This window comes from Oratosquilla oratoria, chromosome 44 (assembly GCF_046742065.1).
Source record: "Oratosquilla oratoria isolate Oo_2021 chromosome 44, ASM4674206v1, whole genome shotgun sequence".
Classification (NCBI taxonomy): Eukaryota; Metazoa; Arthropoda; class Malacostraca; order Stomatopoda; family Squillidae; genus Oratosquilla; species Oratosquilla oratoria.
Window position 1 is genome coordinate 24,960,305 of NC_134820.1, and position 20,000 is coordinate 24,980,304.

General features: G+C 38.0%; 1 protein-coding gene across 1 annotated transcript in view; it reads right to left on the bottom strand.

Annotated features, from left to right (window-relative positions):
- LOC143022349 (uncharacterized) overlaps positions 1 to 18,934 on the bottom strand; it is a 131,804-nt gene extending 112,870 nt beyond the window's left edge. The window contains exons 1-2 of the mRNA XM_076180501.1: positions 18,913 to 18,934; positions 14,599 to 14,726 (exon numbers count right to left, since the gene is read on the bottom strand). Of these exons, the coding sequence (XP_076036616.1) occupies positions 14,599 to 14,726; positions 18,913 to 18,934 (150 nt within the window). The remainder of the gene's footprint in view (positions 1 to 14,598; positions 14,727 to 18,912) is intronic.
- Between the last annotated feature and the right edge of the window lie 1,066 nt (positions 18,935 to 20,000).

Consider the following 20,000-nt stretch of genomic DNA (forward strand, 5'->3'; position numbering starts at 1 on the left):
TACATCCAAAACTCTTCCTATTCTTCTCTTGTGCACCACTATATAGTCTATTAAAGCCCTATCTACCACCCTTCCATTCACCACCCTCTCCCATGTGTACTTATACTTGACTTTTTTCTTAAACTCTGTGTTAGCTATCATCAACTCTCTAGACACATCTCCAACATCTACAATTTTTCCCAGGGACCCCATATTTCCCAACCACTCTGTCTATTGGTTCATCTCATACTTTAGCATTGAGATCTTCCTATACCATTACATTGACATTTCTCCCTAAAACCTTTCATTTAAATCTATCCAAAGAGACTCCCTTTCCTCTATACTCCTCTCACTACCAGGACCATATGCACTTACAAAAACCCACATTTCCCTTTCCAGTTTTACCTTCATCTACATTAACTTTGAAGAAACCTCCTTCCACTCCATCACACGCTTACATATCTCTTCACTGATTAATATAGCCACCCCTTCTCTCCCTCGTCCCCTCTTCACTCCTGACATCCTCTCCACTTCACTCCCAAACTCAAATTCGCCCCTCCCTTTCAACTTAGTTTCAATCAGTGCCTACACATCCATCTTTCTTCTCACAAACATACTGCCCACTTCTTCCCTTTTATTCTCATTTGTACAACACCCACGGACATAAAAGACTCAAACCTTAGGGTTCTGCTTGGAAAACTCCTCCCTTTACTTTTTCATTTAGGAATGTCCCCCTTTTAGGGCTACAGAGAGTAGAATCCCTAGTCCCATCCTCCGTCCGGTTTTAGTCGCTTTTTAAGTGGGAAGACTCGGCGACGGTATTCTTCTTCCCTACCACAAGGCTCGGAGAAAATGGAAACATTCAGAGAAGGGGTACAAGACATTATTAAGAGTGGGGGGACAGCATAACGGAGGAACAGTCACAGCATAATAAAGTAGCATCATTTCTCTATAAGGGGAGTTTTCCTCTAATATAGGTAAAATGATGCGTGCCTCTGGTCCGTATGGGCGCTCCATATAGACCATAAAATAGCAACTGTATGCTACTGAGGCGATTTTAACCTCACAATAGCACACAACAAATAATATATGCATACATATATATATATATATATATATACATATTATATATATATTATATGTGTGTGTATGTACATACCAAAAAGAGTATAAGGTTAATGAGGTCCCCGTCGCTGTGTGACCAAAGATGACCTGACTATTTACCCCGCCGCGGCCTTGTACAATGTCAGATATTCCTTGCCGGGCGTGGCACCGTGTTTGCGCACGAAAGAGCAAATGAGAACAGCAAACAGAGAGAGGAAGGACCAACGCCGAGTGCCTTCGAGCTCACGGGGGTTCGGGAGTGAGTTCGTGGACGACGCGGTTGTCTTCTTGAACCTACATTCGGTGATAAATGAAATCGTCTGCACGTGTGTTTCATTTCCTTCAGTGTTTTGGGATTATAGTGTTGCTTATGGAGGCGAGTAGAGGATTAGGTGTCTTAGGGTAGAGGAGAAAAAGGGTTGATTTTGCTTGTAATATGTGTCAGTTCACATTTTCTTTGTGTTTTGTTTTACTCCAATATTTGTTCTCTGTGGCCAACTACCGGGATAATTTTGCTGACAGAAAAAAATTGTAGCTATATGTTTCAATGAACCTATTATCATTTTTTAAAATATATATCTATTATTCGGTGTCACCATTTTGAGATGAGATTTTCTGTTAAGGTATTTGTATCAGTGAGTTATCTATATAGCAGATTGGAAGACATATTAAACAAACACACACACACACACACACACACACACACACACACACACACACACACACACACACACACACACACACACACAGAGAGAGAGAGAGAGAGAGAGAGAGAGAGAGAGAGAGAGAGAGAGAGAGAGAGAGAGAGAGAGAAGCAGTTATTTCTCAAAATTACACTACATTTTTATGAACTTGATTTCTACCCTGCCGCAATGTAAAACTTAGAAAGTCATCACATCTTTGTATACGAGATGATAAAATCCATTGCCGTAATAGCCTGCTCCTACATAGTCAACAAATGAAAGACTTTTGTCATATAGCTGTGCATTATGGGATGATATTCCTCCATTTAATTCCCTCATCACCCATTTTCTCGTCGTCACAAACTTAATTTCATCACAATAATAATATTCTCATACGTAGCCTGCTCCTACATAGTCAACAAATGAAAGACCTTTGTCATATAGCTGTGCATTATGGGATGATATTCCTCCATTTAATTCCCTCATCACCCATTTTCTCGTCGTCACAAACTTAATTTCATCACAATAATAATACTCTCATACAGTCGTGTTGCATACATAGTAACGTAAACATCACACAGTAACTATCATCATCTCCCTGTTAGAAAGTTATTTTCGTATTCTTGTTAACACTGTTGTAGATTTCATTACTCGAGTAATAACTTCAGTTACTTAAATCTTTTATTACCCGAGGCATTACTTCAGTCACTTGAACTTTTGGTTACTGAAGCTATTACTTTAGCCACTTAAACTTGTCATTGGTTCAATCATCACTTCAGTCACTTAAACGTTTCATTACTCGAGTCATAACATCAGTCACTTCAATTTTTTATTACTCGAGCTTGAACTTTTGATTAGTGGAGCTATTACTTTAGCCATTTAAACTTTTCATTTATTCAATCATTACTTCAGTCACTTAAACGTTTCATTACTCGAGTCATAACTTCAGTCACTTAAATTCTTTATTACTCGAGCTTGAACTTTTGATTACTTTAGCCACTTAAAATTTTCATTGGTTCAATCATTACTTCAGTCACTTAAACGATTCATTACTCGAGCCACTACTTCAGTTTTCCAGACCCGAAATTCCGTTCATGTAGAGAATAAGCCAGACATTTCACAGGACTGGGGAGATGATATTCCGAGAAATGACATTTCCTTATCCTGCGTGTCTGCTGGCTGGGTCCCGCGTGTTCTGACTACTGGGCATGAGCTCCTTCGATTCCTCATGCGTCTAATCCATTGGTTATCAACACCTTAGTAACCTAAGTAACCATGTAGTGAACGCTGAAACTATCAGTTGTTCTAAGAAACTGTTAGACAACTTTATGGATGGGGATGACAGGTGGTGATGGATATGGAGCTGACTTGTGTAGGCCTTACGGTCTCTTGCAGTCTCCTTCATTCTTATGTTCTTACGCTTTTTCGTGTATTCCACATTTATGAATCGCTGTTCTTCAGCCTCCGTGGGAACCACTCCATCACTAAATCTAATCGCTGTGAATCCACTAACAACCACTAGTTTCCGAATCGTGGCTCTATTTTTGAAACTCTATGACCGTGGTTCCCAATCGGTGTGCCGCGGCACCAAAGAATGCCGCCAAAATTCAGGGTAAAAATAATTTTCCTATTACCGACTCTGTCATCCATTTTTTTTTTTTTTTCATTAGAGTAGCATCAGTGTAAAGATGAGTATTTTCATATTATCCAGGGACAAAACTTTGTTACACTAATGTCGAATCAACAAAATAAAACTGACAAGCTAGAATTTAGATTTTCTAATAAGGGTGCTGGGAACTTCTTAAAGGCTTGGCAATGGTGCCTCAGGTCAGAAAAGGTTAGGGACCACTATTCTATGGCCTCCCAAGGGTTCAGGAACCTTAGTTTGAGAACCAATGGTCCAATCAATTTGAAGCTTTTTGAATCTGATGTGGACAATTTCCTTGCTTGGTTCATGACCATGGATGAGTGATGTGTCCATCACTATAAGTCTGAAGCTAAAGAACAATCAAAACATTGCTCATGACAGACTTGACCAAGGTTTTGCTACCTCCAGGGAAAGTGATTTTTTTTTTATTTACCTGACCTCTCACCTCTCACCTGGCCCCCACCAGATGACCCCGATTCCTACGTGAGGTCGGAGTTAGCGGACGTCGTGTCGCATCTCATTGTGTGTGTGTGTGTATATATGTGTATGTATGTATGTGTGTATATATGTATATTTGTGTGTATGTATGTATCATACTAACATGTAACAAAAATTAATAAATGAATAACTAAAAAAAATTAAAGTCAGAGCAACTCCCCATAAGCTTTGCTTCTCGCTCTCCTTTTTCAACAACTAATTTTGAAAAAATTGTGTATATATGTATGTATAAATTGTATTTTGTATTGTTGAATAAACCTTAACTATCTATAACTATCTATGAGTCGTTGTGCTAGTTTAAGAACCACTGGTCTAATCAATTTGAACCTGATGTGGACAATTTCCTTGCTTGGGTCATGACCATGGATGAGTGATGTGTTCATCACTATAAGTCTGAAGCCAAAGAACAATCAAAACAATGAGAACAGGCTTCATTGCCCACGACAGACGTGACCCAAGATTTTGCTATTTCCCTGGAAAATGACATTTTTGTTTTGAGTCTTTGTAGTGATTGATCTTCTTGGAAGAAGTCATACCGTCACCAAACCTTATTAATCTGGACTAAGACGTCTGAGAGAGAGAGAGAGAGAGAGAGAGAATGCTGACCAGGGGGGCTGGCCATCTTCCAACATGACAACGCTCCAACCCACAACTTAGCAGTTGCCATGGTTACAGAATATGAGTGTGGGTTCCCTACTTGTTCTTTATCCACCCTAATAACCAAACCTTGTTCCCTTGTTTTTCCAACTACTCTTCCCCCTACACACAAAAAGTTGGCAAACAGTTTACAAATAAAAATGACACCATAGAGTTCTTAAGGTCTCACTATTACCATCAACATCAACATCGCTATCACATCACCATCGCTGTCACATCACCATCAATGTTACCGTCACCATGACCATCACAATCACCCTCACTATCACCATTACTAAAACCATCAAAATCATCATCACCATCACCATCACTAAAACCATCAAAATCATCATCACCATCACTAAAACCATCAAAATCATCATCACCATCACCATCACTAAAACCATCAAAATCATCATCACCATCACCATCACTAAAACCATCAATATCATCATCACCATCACCATCACTAAAACCATCAAAATCATCATCACCATCACTAAAACCATCAAAATCATCATCACCATCACCCTCACTATCACCATCACTAAAACCATCAAAATCAACATCATCATCACTAAAACCATCAAAATCATCATCACCATTGTTATCAGCATCCCCATCCCCTATCACCATCATCATCCCCTATCACCATCACCATCGTCATCACCATCGCCATCATCATCACCATCACCATCGTCATCACCATCACCATCGTCATCACCATCGTCATCACCATCACCATCGTCATCACCATCAACCCTCACCAATATCACATCACCACCAACATCATCCCTAACCCAATAACTATTCCTAAATTCTATCTCCTGTCATCCCCGCCAGGGTCCAAATAATCACCACAGGACACATCATCGCTCCCTCCCCTACCTCGCCTTTATATCTCCCCCAAGCCCCATCCCCTTCCTCTCGCCGGCTATTACGATTCCAATTAACCGAATCTCTCTTTTTTTTTCCCCAACGCGCGCCAACTTTCATGTCCTCCACTTAACTTGTCCCCCGGCTCGCCTCGGCCCTTCCTTCCTCCCTCACCGAAGCCTCTTTCCTCAGCCCAGGAAGCGAGCTGTGTCCTCTTCCTCCAGGTAGGCACCCGGGCAATCATTTATTAACCAATTAAGACACACTTTGCGTGTTGATTCAGTTCCCTTCTTCGTTTATTCAACTGTTAAATTCCTTCCATACCGTCTTCGTGTCTCTTTTCTTTCTGGTTTTCTGTAGCCTTTGTGTCCCTCCTTTCGTTGTTGAAGTTACGATGGCGACATCTGTGTTGTCCTTCGAGGAAAGGTGATGTATTAGGAAATGCTGATGTGTTTAAATTGGGGGACGTTACTGTCGAACTCAGTACGTGTATGATATTGGTTGCGTGTGTCTGTGTGGGCGTGTGTGTACGCGCCCGTTTAAAGACACACACACACACACACACACACACACACACACACACACACACACACACACACACATATATATATATGCAAAGTAGACCACTTGGAAAAAGAAACTAACGAAGCAGAGCGCTTTCGTATATTACATCTTCAGTGCAACAAGTGAAGATGTAATATACGAAAGCGCTCTGCTTCGTTAGTTTCTTTTTCCAAGTGGTCTACTTTGCATAAGTGAACACACGTACCCGTGTTCTTATTAGCATATATATATATATATATGTATGTATATATATGTATATATAATGACTGTCAATAATATATATGGAGCATAAAAGTGGAAGAATAAAGAAGACAGAAAAGGAGGAGGAAGGGGGGAGCACAAATGAAGGGAAAGTGTTCGGAGTTAGAGTGAATGAGATCACACACACACAAAAAAAAAAAAAAAAAAAAAGGCGAACGGGGCAGCAAAAGAAAGAATTTTTTTTTTTACAGTAAAAGAAGGTTGGCATAGCTCGGACATGTCAAGAGAAGTGAGGGATACAGTAATGTGGATTGGAGAAAAATGGGGAAAGCAGGTTTGTGTGAGCGTCCTTTTGTTTGTGTGTGTGTGTGTGTGTGAGTGTGTGTGTGTGTGTGTGTGTGTGCGTGTGTGCGTGCGCGCGTGTATTTACCTAGTTGTATTTACCTAGTTGTATTTTACGGGAAGGGGAGCTATGCTCGTGGGGTCCCGTCTTCATATCTCATTTTATCTAAACCATTTTTAAATTCATGTATTGTTTTTGCACACACCACTTTCTCATCTAACTTGTTCCAAATGTCTATTACTCTGTGAGGAAAGCTATTCTTTTTCAGATCTCTTCTATGTGTGTGTGTGTGTGTGTGTGTGTGTGTGTGTGTGTGTGTGTGTGTGTGTGTGTGTGTGTGTGTTTGTATTATAATCTAGAGAAATAGAAGTATAAAATTCTCACAGTACGTTTTGTGGACAGGATACAGGGATGACCCGTCATCCACGAGGAGCTAAGATGAAAGGGAGGAAAGGATGGTGGATGGAGTGGAATGGGTGAGGAGGAAATAGGTGGTAGTGGGTATATGCCTTTTGACTTTGGCTACCCGCCTGGTACGGTGGAAAAAGCCCATGGTGTATGTATGGACGTTCTGTTTCATAACTTCATTATGTGGAGCGGGTTCCAACTCTTATATTGATAACTATTAGAGTACGCAGAGCAGAGATGAATGTCTTTTAAGCTGGCGTGGGGATTCACACTCTCTAGAGCAGTAGTTCTCAATCTGGGGCCCATGAACCCTTGGGGGCCCACAGAGCTTCACAAATGGGCCCATAATCCTGAGACTAGTGATTGTTAGTGGATGCACAACGATGATTTAGTGATGAGGCGATTTCCAATTGACTAAAGAAGAGTTATATTCGTACATATCCCTTGGGGGCCCACAGAGCCTCATAAGTGGGCCCATAATCCTTAAACTAGTGGTTGTTAGTGGATGCACAACGATTAGATTTAGTGATGAAGTGATTTCCAATTGACTAAAGAACAGCGATACATAAGTGTGGAGTACACGAGGAAATGTGTTGAGAACCACTGCTTTGGAATGTAAATCCATACCATAAGAACTAAATTGTTAAGTTTTTAGTAGCCTGACAATAGTTATAAGACTGTAATTGTTTGCTTGTTTCCTTTTTTTATAAATAACGTTTACTTTGAGAGAACCGGTTAGTAGGAACCATGGTCATTAATTAGGAGAAATAAAGAATAAATAAAATTAATAAATAAACGTTCAACTCAAAAGGAGCTTCTCTCTGTCTTTCGTCAGGAATTACCAGGTGATGTTGTCTATTGTACATATTGAAATGGATGTAGTTGGTACTACATACATATACCAAGGCTTTTTCCCCCTTACAAGGGGGGTAGCCAAAAAGAAAAAGGCACAAAATCAATCCCACCCATTCCACCCCTGAATACACTCCACACCCCTCCACCCTCCCTCTTATCTTAGCACCTCCTGGATGACGGGTCATCCCTGCATCTTGTCCACTGCCCTGGGTCAGAAGCAGTGTCGCAAGACACAGCACCTCCACAGCAAGGCCGCTTCATTAAATCGGCGACCCCCCTCTCCGTCCCCCCATTGCATAAAATGAGAGGGGGGTCGCCGATTTAATGAAGCGGCCTTGCTGTGGATGTGAGTTGGTACTAAAATAGTTTAAAACAAGAAGCTCTTACAAAACAATCCAACCTCATCAAACGTGAAATAAATATTAAAATGATTTTCGCCAAGAGATATTTAATCGACACACAACTATCAATTGTTTTAAAAAACGATTAGACAACTTTATGGATGGGGATGACAGGTGGTGATGGATACGGAGCTGCCTAGTGTAGGCCTTATGGTCTCTTGCAGTCTCCTTTATTCTTATGTTCTTATGTTATGTTCACAGAAGTTATTGAGCTTCTCATCCAAGGAGATATCTATGGAAAGACCCAAGAACTGTTGCTGGTTTCCATAGGGTTGTGGGTTTCCAATAAGTGACTCTATAAGCAACACCAATCATCACACTTAAATGTTACCTACTTTCCAGAGAGGAAGCATGATAGCATAAGATAAACCATAGGGGATCCGAGGGTAACACTGGTACCCATGAGCATCTACATATGAAGTCGGATCCTTGGTTGAATAATTGAAACACTAAAAGGCTTTTCTTTCTCTATTGGTGTTCGATTACATCATCAGGCCTTCCTTGGTCTGGCTCCACCTACAGACTGCCTGCCACCTCGTTCGCCTCTGTGTGTGTGTGTGTGTGTGTTTTTTTTATTTGTGCTGAGCTAACGGTTATATAGAGAATGAAAGTTAACTTTATGAGATCATCTCTATCCTTCCACTGTTGTGGAAATGGATGTGTATGTAATTATCTCACATTATCTCGATGTGTTCTTGAGACACGTTTATAATAATCAACAAATACGATAAGTATCTAAGATATAAATTGTTGACAAGGCATTACTCGGTGGGGGTAGGCAGTCTCACAACTATTCATAATATAGTCTAGCAATATTAAGGTTAACCATTTATATATGTTATCATATTTTCATAATAAAGATGTGTGGTTGTTTCTTGTGATTTAATTATTATCACTTTTAATTTAACTACGGAGTATAGAATCAAAGTATTTCACGGTTTGGTCACGTGGAAGAGGAGCTTAGGGGAGTGTATGTCTGTGTGTTGTGATGTAGTTTTCCATGGGCGATGCTGCAATATGTGAGGTTATAGGTAATGGTTACAACATATACATTCATTGCTTTCTGATTGAGTGAGCAGAGGAAGTAAATTGAGACCCATGACCCGAGCAGAACCAGTTAATAAGTGATAGATTTTGTCATTTCATTTATATTCAGGGACGGTGGTCCCCCCAAACTCAATTAAGATAATGACTGAGATAATAAGATTATATGATATCATATACAGTATATGATTAATATCAAATTCGCTTGAAGTATGAATATTCTGTTTGTTGATATGTGAGGGTTGTATTAAAGAGATTTGAGTTCACGAAAAGTAGGTTAAATGACACGTAAGTACATTTTTATGTATAATACAGATTGTAAATGAAATCAGACCTAGAAAGCATTGTACCATAAAATTCATAAGGAAGGGAACTAATACTATAATGTAATTATATATATATATATATATATATATATATATATATATATATATAAGACTGAAGGTGGAAGAAGCAGACGAGGAGTAATGGGAGAATTTCACGCTTTAACGTTTCGACCCGCAGGGTCTTGATCACAAAGCTTTGTGATCAAGACCCTGCGCTCGAAACGTTAAAGCGTGAAATTCTCCCATTACTCCTCGTCTGCTTCTTCCACCTTCAGTCTTATTTGTCATATATATATATAATCCTTTTCTCCTTGTAAGGGGAATAGCCAAAATTCGTTTTTACGTCACGATCTTCCCTAATGAGTTCAAGGTCGAGTCCGAGGCCAAACAGGTCGAACAAGAACTCGAGCCCTAATTCAAGCTTAATGCTCAAACTCTTAAACATGGTCTTAGTAGACACCTTACCTTAAAATTCCCATTTTAGGTTTCTACTACAATCAATCACTGGATCATAAAGTCAAAATATCGCCAACCTAATCAAACCTAAATCTTATAATGAAGTAGATACAGGTAATTAAAGCTTAGGTATTATACTTTATGCAAACAATTAGATATAACCGGAGAATGTGTAATGGCTTTGTTCCTCTACCACCATTCCCTCAACTAGATTGTTTGAAACAGTGAACAGATATTTAATCTTTAATAATTTAGACGAAAACATAAGACAAATGTCTTCATTATAAAGTACCGTAATGCTTAGATATCCTCGGGGAACAAATCATGCCTTTGTTCCTATGTCGCCTTTCCCTTAACTAGGTTGTTTCAGAAAGCGAACAAATATCTAAACTTTAAGCCAAAAATTTAGACGAAAACACTAAACATAACACAAACTTCTCCCTTATGGCGTACCGCAGCGCCATCTCCATTAAGACAAAGTAACGACCTCTTGGGTCGCAATCACACAATTTTATTGCCGCGGTCCGCGAATCCGCGAGACGCGAGTCGCGAATCCGTGAAACGCGAGACGCGAGACGGCAGGTGACAATCTGGAAGATCACTTTCTCACACCAAATGGAAGACCCTCTGAGCCGAACGGATTCCCCAGATGTTAACTAAAAGCGAGAACATTTACTCTTCATTTTAAACAAGCTGGACACTAAAGGAAAATAACAGATGTTTTAAATAGAACAAAATTGAGACGGACTGGGCATGTGACGCGTATGGAGGATCATAGAATTCCAAAACGAGTTATGATGGGTGGAATGCCTGGAAGAAGACCCAGAGGGAGACCTCGAATGAGATGGATGGATGGTGTGGATGCGGAGATGAACAGAAGAGGAATAGATAAAGCAACCTGGATGGAAACAGCACAGGACTGAAGGGCATGGAGAGGATTACTGTTGGCGGACAAGACTCTACCTGAGGTTAAAGATCCAGCGGAGTGGGTAATAAGGTCCATGAAGGAGTAATTTTCCACCACTGGGAATCTTTTCGTGAAAATTCCCTTCACCGTTGACACGACATATGTACATCCCCTGGTGACAATACTTCACTCTCATCATATTTGGTGTCGACAGGCAATGGCAACAGTTGTCGTACACCCCCCCCCTACCATCACCCACACGCCCTCGAATGCAGAGAACCCCATAAAACTGACGAATATTCTGTCATAAAAGTTGCGACATAACAATACGTCAACGTGAGTAATTCAGAATCCAGAAGTGTCCGTTGGTTCGGGCAGGAAAATATTGTAATGTACTCAGTTCACTATATTTATCTATCTATATGATACATATTTTTTGCAACTTTATGAATATGGTGACAGAGTATCGACATGGTGCATTGAAATATTGCAGTTTGCGTGTTGTGTGATCTATGTATGTAGCGTGAAATAGGTTGTAGGATAGTAATTCTAGTTCCCAAGAAGAGGAGGCTCGTGTTGATAATCTTTATATGTCTTAGATGTTCTTCTGCATTCATGGTAGCCAAGGTTAAGCAGGTCTACTAAGAAACCTCACAGAAATGTAGACACTATGTCTTTAAATTTTCAGTTCTTTTAGATATGCCTATGCGTCCTTAACAGCTCTCTTGTAGATATTGTGTCCGATTTTTGTCAGGTTTTCTGATAATGTCGTTTTGTTCTGCGATTAGTTAAGGAAGGTGAAGAAATAATGAAAACTGTTACAGATAATATTATTACCTGAAGGGCTCCACTGCATAGTTGGTCCTAAATAGAAAACGATTCTTCGACTCTTTGTATTCTTTGTCAGTTACACTTGTTTTCAATTACTTCTTGTCGGTTGTATTCAAATCTATTTTAAGTGATCTTTCTAGATTATATCCATAAATGTAGAGAGAGCGGCAGTATGAAAGATTTCGTCTCCATCAGCCAACACTATTATTGTTTTTTAAGAAGTGTCGTTTTGTTAAATCTATATTTCTTATGTGACACAAATCAGTGTTTGTATCCTCACATAAGTCCTCAGTGACTGCTTATCCCTGAGTTCTATGAATCTAAAAAGCAAACAATGGTCATATTGTGTGTGTGTGTGTGTGTGTGTGTGTGTGTGTGTGTGTGTGTGTGTGTGTGTGTGTGTGTGTGTGTGTGTGTGTGAGAGAGAGAGAGAGTGAGTGTGTGTGTGTGTGTGTGTGTGTGTGTGTGTGTGTGTGTGTGTGTGTGTGTGTGTGTGTGTGTGTGTGTGTGTGTGTGTGTGTGTGTGTGTTTGATTCACCATGGTCTTGGATCACATATTAGACTCGTGACCGACAGCTATTACTCTCCCGAAAGAGAGGTCAGAGCTCATATATGACCAATCTATGGGTAATGCCTTGACCTTACACACACACACACCCCAAACTCACCGCCCACGAGAATTGGAGTAACGACTCGCAGCGCAGCGATACTGGAATTATTTCAGCCCTGGGCGGGATTCAAACCCGGACAGCCGTGTATGTGTGTGTGTGTGTGTGTGTGTGTGTGTGTGTGTGTGTGTGTGTGTGTGTGTGTTTAATTGTGCTGAGCTAACGGTAATATAGAGAACAAGAGTTAACTTTATGAGATACTCTCTATGCTTCCACTGTTGTGGAAATGGATGTGAATGTAATTATCTCACATTATCTCGATGTGTTCTTAAGACACGTTTATGATAATCAACAAATAAATAAGATAAGTATCTAAGATATTAATTAACTGTAAAGCAACCAAGAAACCTGAAGGTGATGAGTATACTACAAAAATCAACCTACTTTTAATGTTGTCTTCCGTGTTATGTGATATTATTTTTACATTCTTTATAATTGTTCATATATTTTGATACTATGTGTACCTGGATTCTTAAGCATACAATTCTTTTGAATTTCATGAATTTGACATGTACAGTTAAGAAAAAAAAAGAAAGAAAGAAAAGTCACTAATTGAGTAAAAAGTCGTGTAAGAAACGTAATTATCTTCCTCTTGTAAGAGAATGAGCCTCAGGGGAAGTGGAGACAACTTTGAACGTAATAAACTAGTTGGCAACTCAACAGACTCTACAGTTACTATTTCCAGGTTAAGACTGGAGCCTAAGATCTTCTTTTAGGCCAAACCCCTCACAGAAAAAGTGGGAGAAACAAACGAATCTTTGAGAAGACGAGATCAATCTAAGAACTTGTACAAAATACAGACAAAACTCTCCGGTCTATATTAACTCGTTCTGGTCTTCATTAAATTAATTAAACCTGAAGGAAGGGACTGCATTTCCACTAGCGCCCAGCAAGTTAAACAGAGAGTTGGAAACTAAGAAGAAGAAGAAGAAGAAGAAGAAAAAGTCCAGGGTGATATTGCGAAGAAAGGTTTGAAATATTTTTGTGAAGAAACAGTCGCCAGAAGTCATTGTCAAAGATATTATGAAATTTCGTTCTTTTGAAGAGAGTCCGGATATCCGTCAGCTGAATGAAACTTTTTGATAGCTTCTAAGATGAACGAACAAGACGAAGAATGAAAAGTCTTTGATAGGTTAAATTAAATACTTTTATGACAGTTACAGTAAACATAGGGAACGACTTAAAGCTACTGTACATTTATGGATGTACATATTCGAATAATATTTACATATATATATCTATATAAATATATGTATGTAAGAGTATCTTCATTTATATATATATATATATATATTATATTATATATATATATTATATATATATCATATATATATATTATATTATATATATATATATTATATCTATATCATATATTTATATATATATATTATATATATATATATATATAATATATTTGCATATAAGTATATGCGTATATTTGTAGATATGTATATATGTATTTGAGACATTGTGACATGTTAAAAAAGGTGGAAGAAAAAGAAACGAGTTTAAGCTTTTTCCTCTAAAAAAGCTTAAAGCAAAATAAACCTCTCAGGAAAAAAAATCACAAAAAAAAACACTTGATAAACTATTTTTGCAGAAACCACTTGGAAATGGAAAATACGGTTACCCTGAAGATGTCTTAAATAGACGAAAACGTTCTGTAACCGTATTTTTCATTTCCTAGTGGTTTCTGCAATATATATATATATATACATATACATATATATATATATATATATATATATGCAAAGACATCACAAAAACACGTGATGAATTATTTTTGTAGAAACCACTGGGAAATGAAAAATATGGTTACTGAACCTATGAAGATGTCTTAAGTAGACGAAAACATTCGATAACAGTATCTTTAATTTCCCCAGTGATTTTTGCAAATATATACATGTATATATATATATATATATATATATATATATATATATATATATATTATATATAAGATTGAAGGTGAAAGAAGTAGACGAGGAGATATGGGAGAATTTCTCGCCTTAAAGTTTCGACCCGCAGGTCTTGATCACAAAGCTTTGTGATCAAGACCCTGCGGGTCGAAATGTTAAGGCGAGAAATTCTCCCATATCTCCTCGTCTACTTCTTTCACCTTCAATCTTATTTGTCATAATATATATGACCACCGTCTGCTCCGTCTTACCTTATTCCCATGATACCAAAGAACAAAGACCGGAGGCTCAGGAACGTCATGCAAGATGCAGGTGAGGTTGATCATGCTGTCCCTTTGCACGTAGAGGTCAGGTGCCCGAAGTATCTCCACACGAGGTTCTGAAAAGATAAAAACAACAAAAGGTTTAGTTAAGATCTCCTTAAGGTCTTCTTAACACTACATCATCATCATCATCATCATCATCATCATAATAATAATAATATTAATAATAATAAAGTTGAAACGGCTGAATGATAAAAGGTCTCATTAAGGTCTCGTTCAAGCCTTGTTAAGATTGTTGAGGAATAGCTAAAGGTCTCGTGAAGGTCTTGTTAAAATTGTTGAAGAACAATTAAAGGTCTCATTAAAGTCTCGTTAAGGTACTGTTAACATTGTTGAAGAACAACTAAAGGTCTCATTAAGGTCTCGTTCAAGTCTTGTTAACATTGTTGAGGAACAGGTAAAGGTCTCATGAAGGTCTTATTAACATTGCTGAAGAACAATTAAAGGTTTTGTTAAGGTCTCGTTCAAGTCTTGTTAACATTGTTGTGGGACAGTTAATGGTCACGCCAAGGTCTTGTTAAAATTGCTGAAGAACAACTAAAGGTCTCATTAAGGTCTCGTTAAGGTCTTCTTAACATTGTTGAGGGACAACTAAAGGTCTCATCAAGGTCTTATTAACATTGCTGAAGAACAAATAAAGGTCCCACTAAAGTCTCGTTAAGGTCTCATTAACACTGAATTTCTGTAAAGGTCAAATGTTCGTAGTGTAACCAGAATAAAGTACAGATCATTCTTGTATAATTTTCAAGGCAACTGCTAGGAAATTTTATCGACTTCAAAAGAAAGCTTTAACTTTTAAACATTAAACACTGGGCATATTGTGAAACTGATATTAACTTTCAGTTTTCTCGTCATATTAACATTTTCTTCCTTTTTTATATACGAGAAATTATTTTAGGATGAACTGTGATCACAAATTTAGTGTAATTACTTTAAGAACTTAGATAACTAAAATAAAATTTAAATATAATTCCAAGAACTCTTAGGCCAAAAACTCCTCACGAAAACTGCTCCAGATTATTATTATTATTATATATATGTATGTATATATATATATATATATATGTATATATAAAACACTAGTAAACTACAATTCTTAACAACAATCCCGACGGTAAACAGTCTATAAATCAGAGGCACGATTCCTTTGGGTTGCATAGTTTGTTATCGTATTTTTTTTTATTTTTTTTTTTATTTATTTATTTTTTTTTTGTCTTCTCGAAAAATAATTCATCTTTCACATAAATAATTTGTTCTCTTATCTCACATAGTGTCACGTAGCGTTATGCAGCATTCATTTATACCTAGAGACTAACCTTTTAAAAAAAAAAAAAGTAGATCATTTTGAGTATACCTATGCATTTATTTGATATATTATTATTTGTATTATATTTATTTTATCTCATTTATTTTTTATTTTATTTTTTATTTATTTTTTATATTTTTTGCATCCGATCTAGTTATGGACCAAAAGGTCTCCTGTAGGCATGCTCAGCCTTTGTAATCCTTACTAAGCCATTCGTCTCCCTTTCTTCAAAGGCTTTAACAAGGGTGATGCAAACAAGGTCATCATATTAAAACAACAGGACTGGACTCGCAGTAATGGTCATAAAATGGAAAACTTTAGATTTAAAAAGGAAATAGGCAAGAATTGGTTTACTAATAGAGTGGTCGACGAATGGAATAAACTTAGTAACCATGTAGTAAGCGCTGAAACTATCAGTTGCTTTAAGAAACGATTAGACAACAATATGGATGGGGATGACAGGTGGTGATGGATACGTAGCTGCCTAGTGTAGGCCTTATGGTCTCTTGCAGTCTCCTTCATTCTTATGTTATGTTCTTATGTATATTCTTCCTTAAATATCTCTTTACCACCTCAATAGCTCCACTTATTTGGATCATTATTGTCCCAGAGGATAAAACGCTGTTTATTGCTAACTAAAGGGTATTTATCTTAATGCGCATCCAGATTTTTAAAATCTAACTTTCGAGCAACAATTTATTCTCTAATCTTTGCTCAGTTAAAGGGATCAGTCGATGGAGAACAAGATCCTTTTACCACTACACTAGGCTTTTGTTGTATATATATATATATATATATATATATATATATATATATATATATATTTATATATATATATATATATATACTTATACACACATATACATACACATTTTATTATATATATATATATATATATATACATGTATATATATGTATAATGTTGCACAACGTATAATCCACCCTGCTTAGTAGACTCAGACAGTTTTATATAATTTTCGTCTTCCCCATTGTGAACTTGAATGCGTTAGTTTGGCAGCAGCCTCATTGTTCTCCCATTGGATAACAGACGTGATTTGTCAGTTTGGCAACACCTGAAAGAGAAACAATTGCCTTCAAGGTTGAAAGGGAAGGAGGGGGAGGACGGACAGAATTACCTGAGGTCAATTACGATTGCACCAAAAATAGAGTATTTGAGCTCTCCATTCGTCTTTGTGTAATCCATTCTGGGAGGAAGCTTTGGCAAGGAGGAGATTTAATAATAGAAGTGTTATTATTGGGCACACACACATACACACACACACACACACACACACACACACACACACACACACACACACACACACCTCTCATGGCGCTGTGGTTAGAGCTCTGGCCTGCCACTACGGAGGTCCGGGTTCGACTCTCGCCCGGGGCTGAAATAATATCAGTATCGCAGCGCTGAGGGGTGTTACTCCAACTCTCGTGGGCGGGGAGTTGGGGGTGTGTGTGTGTGCAAGGTCATAGCATTACCCATAGATCGGACTTACGAGCTCTGAGCTCTCTTCCAGGAGGGAAATAGCTATCGATCACGAGTCCAACACGTGATCCAAAGACCAAGTGAATACACATATTATATATATATATATATATATATATATATATATATATATGTGTGTGTGTGTGTGTGTGTGTGTGTGTGTGTGTGTGTGTGTGTGCGTGTGTGTGTACAACACTGAATGTGGTCCCAGTGAGCAGATGTACATTTTTATCAACCACAATACACTTTAATTCTAAGCCATCAACTTTGAGAGAGACTCTAGGAGGCCAACATGCAGAAAATGTAACGTGGTATGGCCAAGTACTCGAACCTGAGCTAGCACAAGACAAGTGTTTGTGACTACCGATTGCGGCATCGAGAGAGATTATATATATATATATATATATATATTCATATATATATACATATACTTATATATATATATATATATATATATATATATACACACATATACAAATAACGTACACAACGATAACAATGTACAAGAACTTTAATACGTTTACATAAAGGGAAAACATACATCTGCCGATCTAATAAAATATACACACAATATTCACAAATATGTGGTGCTTACACGTATACCACAACAAGATCCACACACTCATACACATTTTATAAAATGCTGTAATGACTGTTATGCCTATCACTTATTATACATTTTTTATTTGTTTTGTTTATTATTATTAATTGCTTGCTTCTCATTTATTATTAGTTATATATCAATTTATCATTATTTACTATTTACCTGTTTGTTGATTATTTACCTATACCTATGCATTTATGTATTTTATCTATTATATACATTATTATAGTCTTTATTCATCTTATTCATTTATCATTATTATGATTTTTTTCGTATCCGACCTATATATGGACCAAAAGGTCTCATGTCGGCATGCTCCGCCTTTGTAATCTTTAGTAATTTACGTACAATAATCAAATCCCAAAGGGTTCGTTTTTTCAATGAAACGAATCTAAAGAACCCTTTGCTTGATCCCACTCCGATGTTTCATGATCCAACAGATATTAGAAGTATAATGGGGCACTAATTTAACTGTTGCAGTGTGTTATGAAACAATCAGACTTTGAGTTTTGTTTAAATTGTCTGATAATTAATGTTCGTGGCTGTCTTCCTCTGTTGTGATGAGTTTGTCCAACTCTCGCTCTCACCCTCACATTGTATGTGTGTGTGTGTGTGTGTATGATTCACCATGGTCTTGGATCACGTGTTAGACTCGTGATCGACAGCTATTTCCCTCCCGGAAGAGAGCTCAGAGCTTGTATGTGGCCCATTTATGGGTAATGCTGTGACTTTACACGCACACACACACACCTAACTCCCCCTCCACGAGAGTTGGAGTAACGACTCGAAGCGCAGCGATACTAAAATAATTTCAGCCCCGGGCAATATTCGAACCAGGTGCCGCCGGTATCGCCATACTGACAGTCTGGGACTCTACCAACCGCGCCACCGAGTCGTGTGCGCATGTGTGTGCGTGTGTGTGTGCGTGTATGTATGTGTGTGCGCGCACGCAAGGGTATGAGGATGTGCAAATGATTGCGAGTATGTGAAGATATGTACATTTCTGTTACTCTCTAAATGATCCGATAGAAAGTAATTTCAAGATGTCATATAGTGACGTCACGTCTCCGAAAAATACAACAGCCCAGCAGAAACCGGCTTTGCTGGCAGAGGCTGCTACAAAAATGGCTTTGTGGGTCAATTTTCATTATGTTATTTAGAATCCCTTACTATTTACCAGACACCTAGATATGGACCAAAAGGTCTCCTGTCGGCATGCTCCGCCTTTGTAATCCTTTGTAATCTCCGGACGTTGCTCCTGAAACTTCAGATAATAATGGCCACCTGAGTCAGTGACTCAGCCTTTTCTAGATCCATGTGTACTGAATAGTACTTTGCCTCTGTAGCCGTTATTAAAAGAAAGTGAAGACACACAAACATCATAATATGAGGATTATAGCAATGTTCTTAGAGTAATCTTCTCTCTGATACAATTCTTGTTAAATTGGATAGCCGCTGACGTTCTGACGATCTGTGAAGCTGGTCGCTCAAAATTGCGTAAGATCTTTTTTTCCTCATTGTTCAATGTGGAAATATCGGAAACTTCTGTTCCACATTGAACAATGAGGAAAAAAATGTCTTCCGCAATTTTGAGCGTTCAGCTACACACATCGTCAGACCGTCAGCGGCTATTCAATTTAACAAGGATTGTATCAGAGAGAGTTTCCTTGCAGTTAGATAGGTGTGGACCATTAGAAAGACTTCTGTGTCCTCTCGTAACATTTTTATAATTTCACATGTGACCCATGTACGCGGGTGGCTAATGAAAGTATATTACAAGGGAAAAAAGTGTATTAATTCTATGAATTAAAGTACTACAACAAAAACGTTTGTACGCTTCGAAGGCGTGATAACAACTGACGCCACTCTGGGATGGCGAAAAAAAAAAAAAATCACGACCACATGGAAGTGCAATTAATACA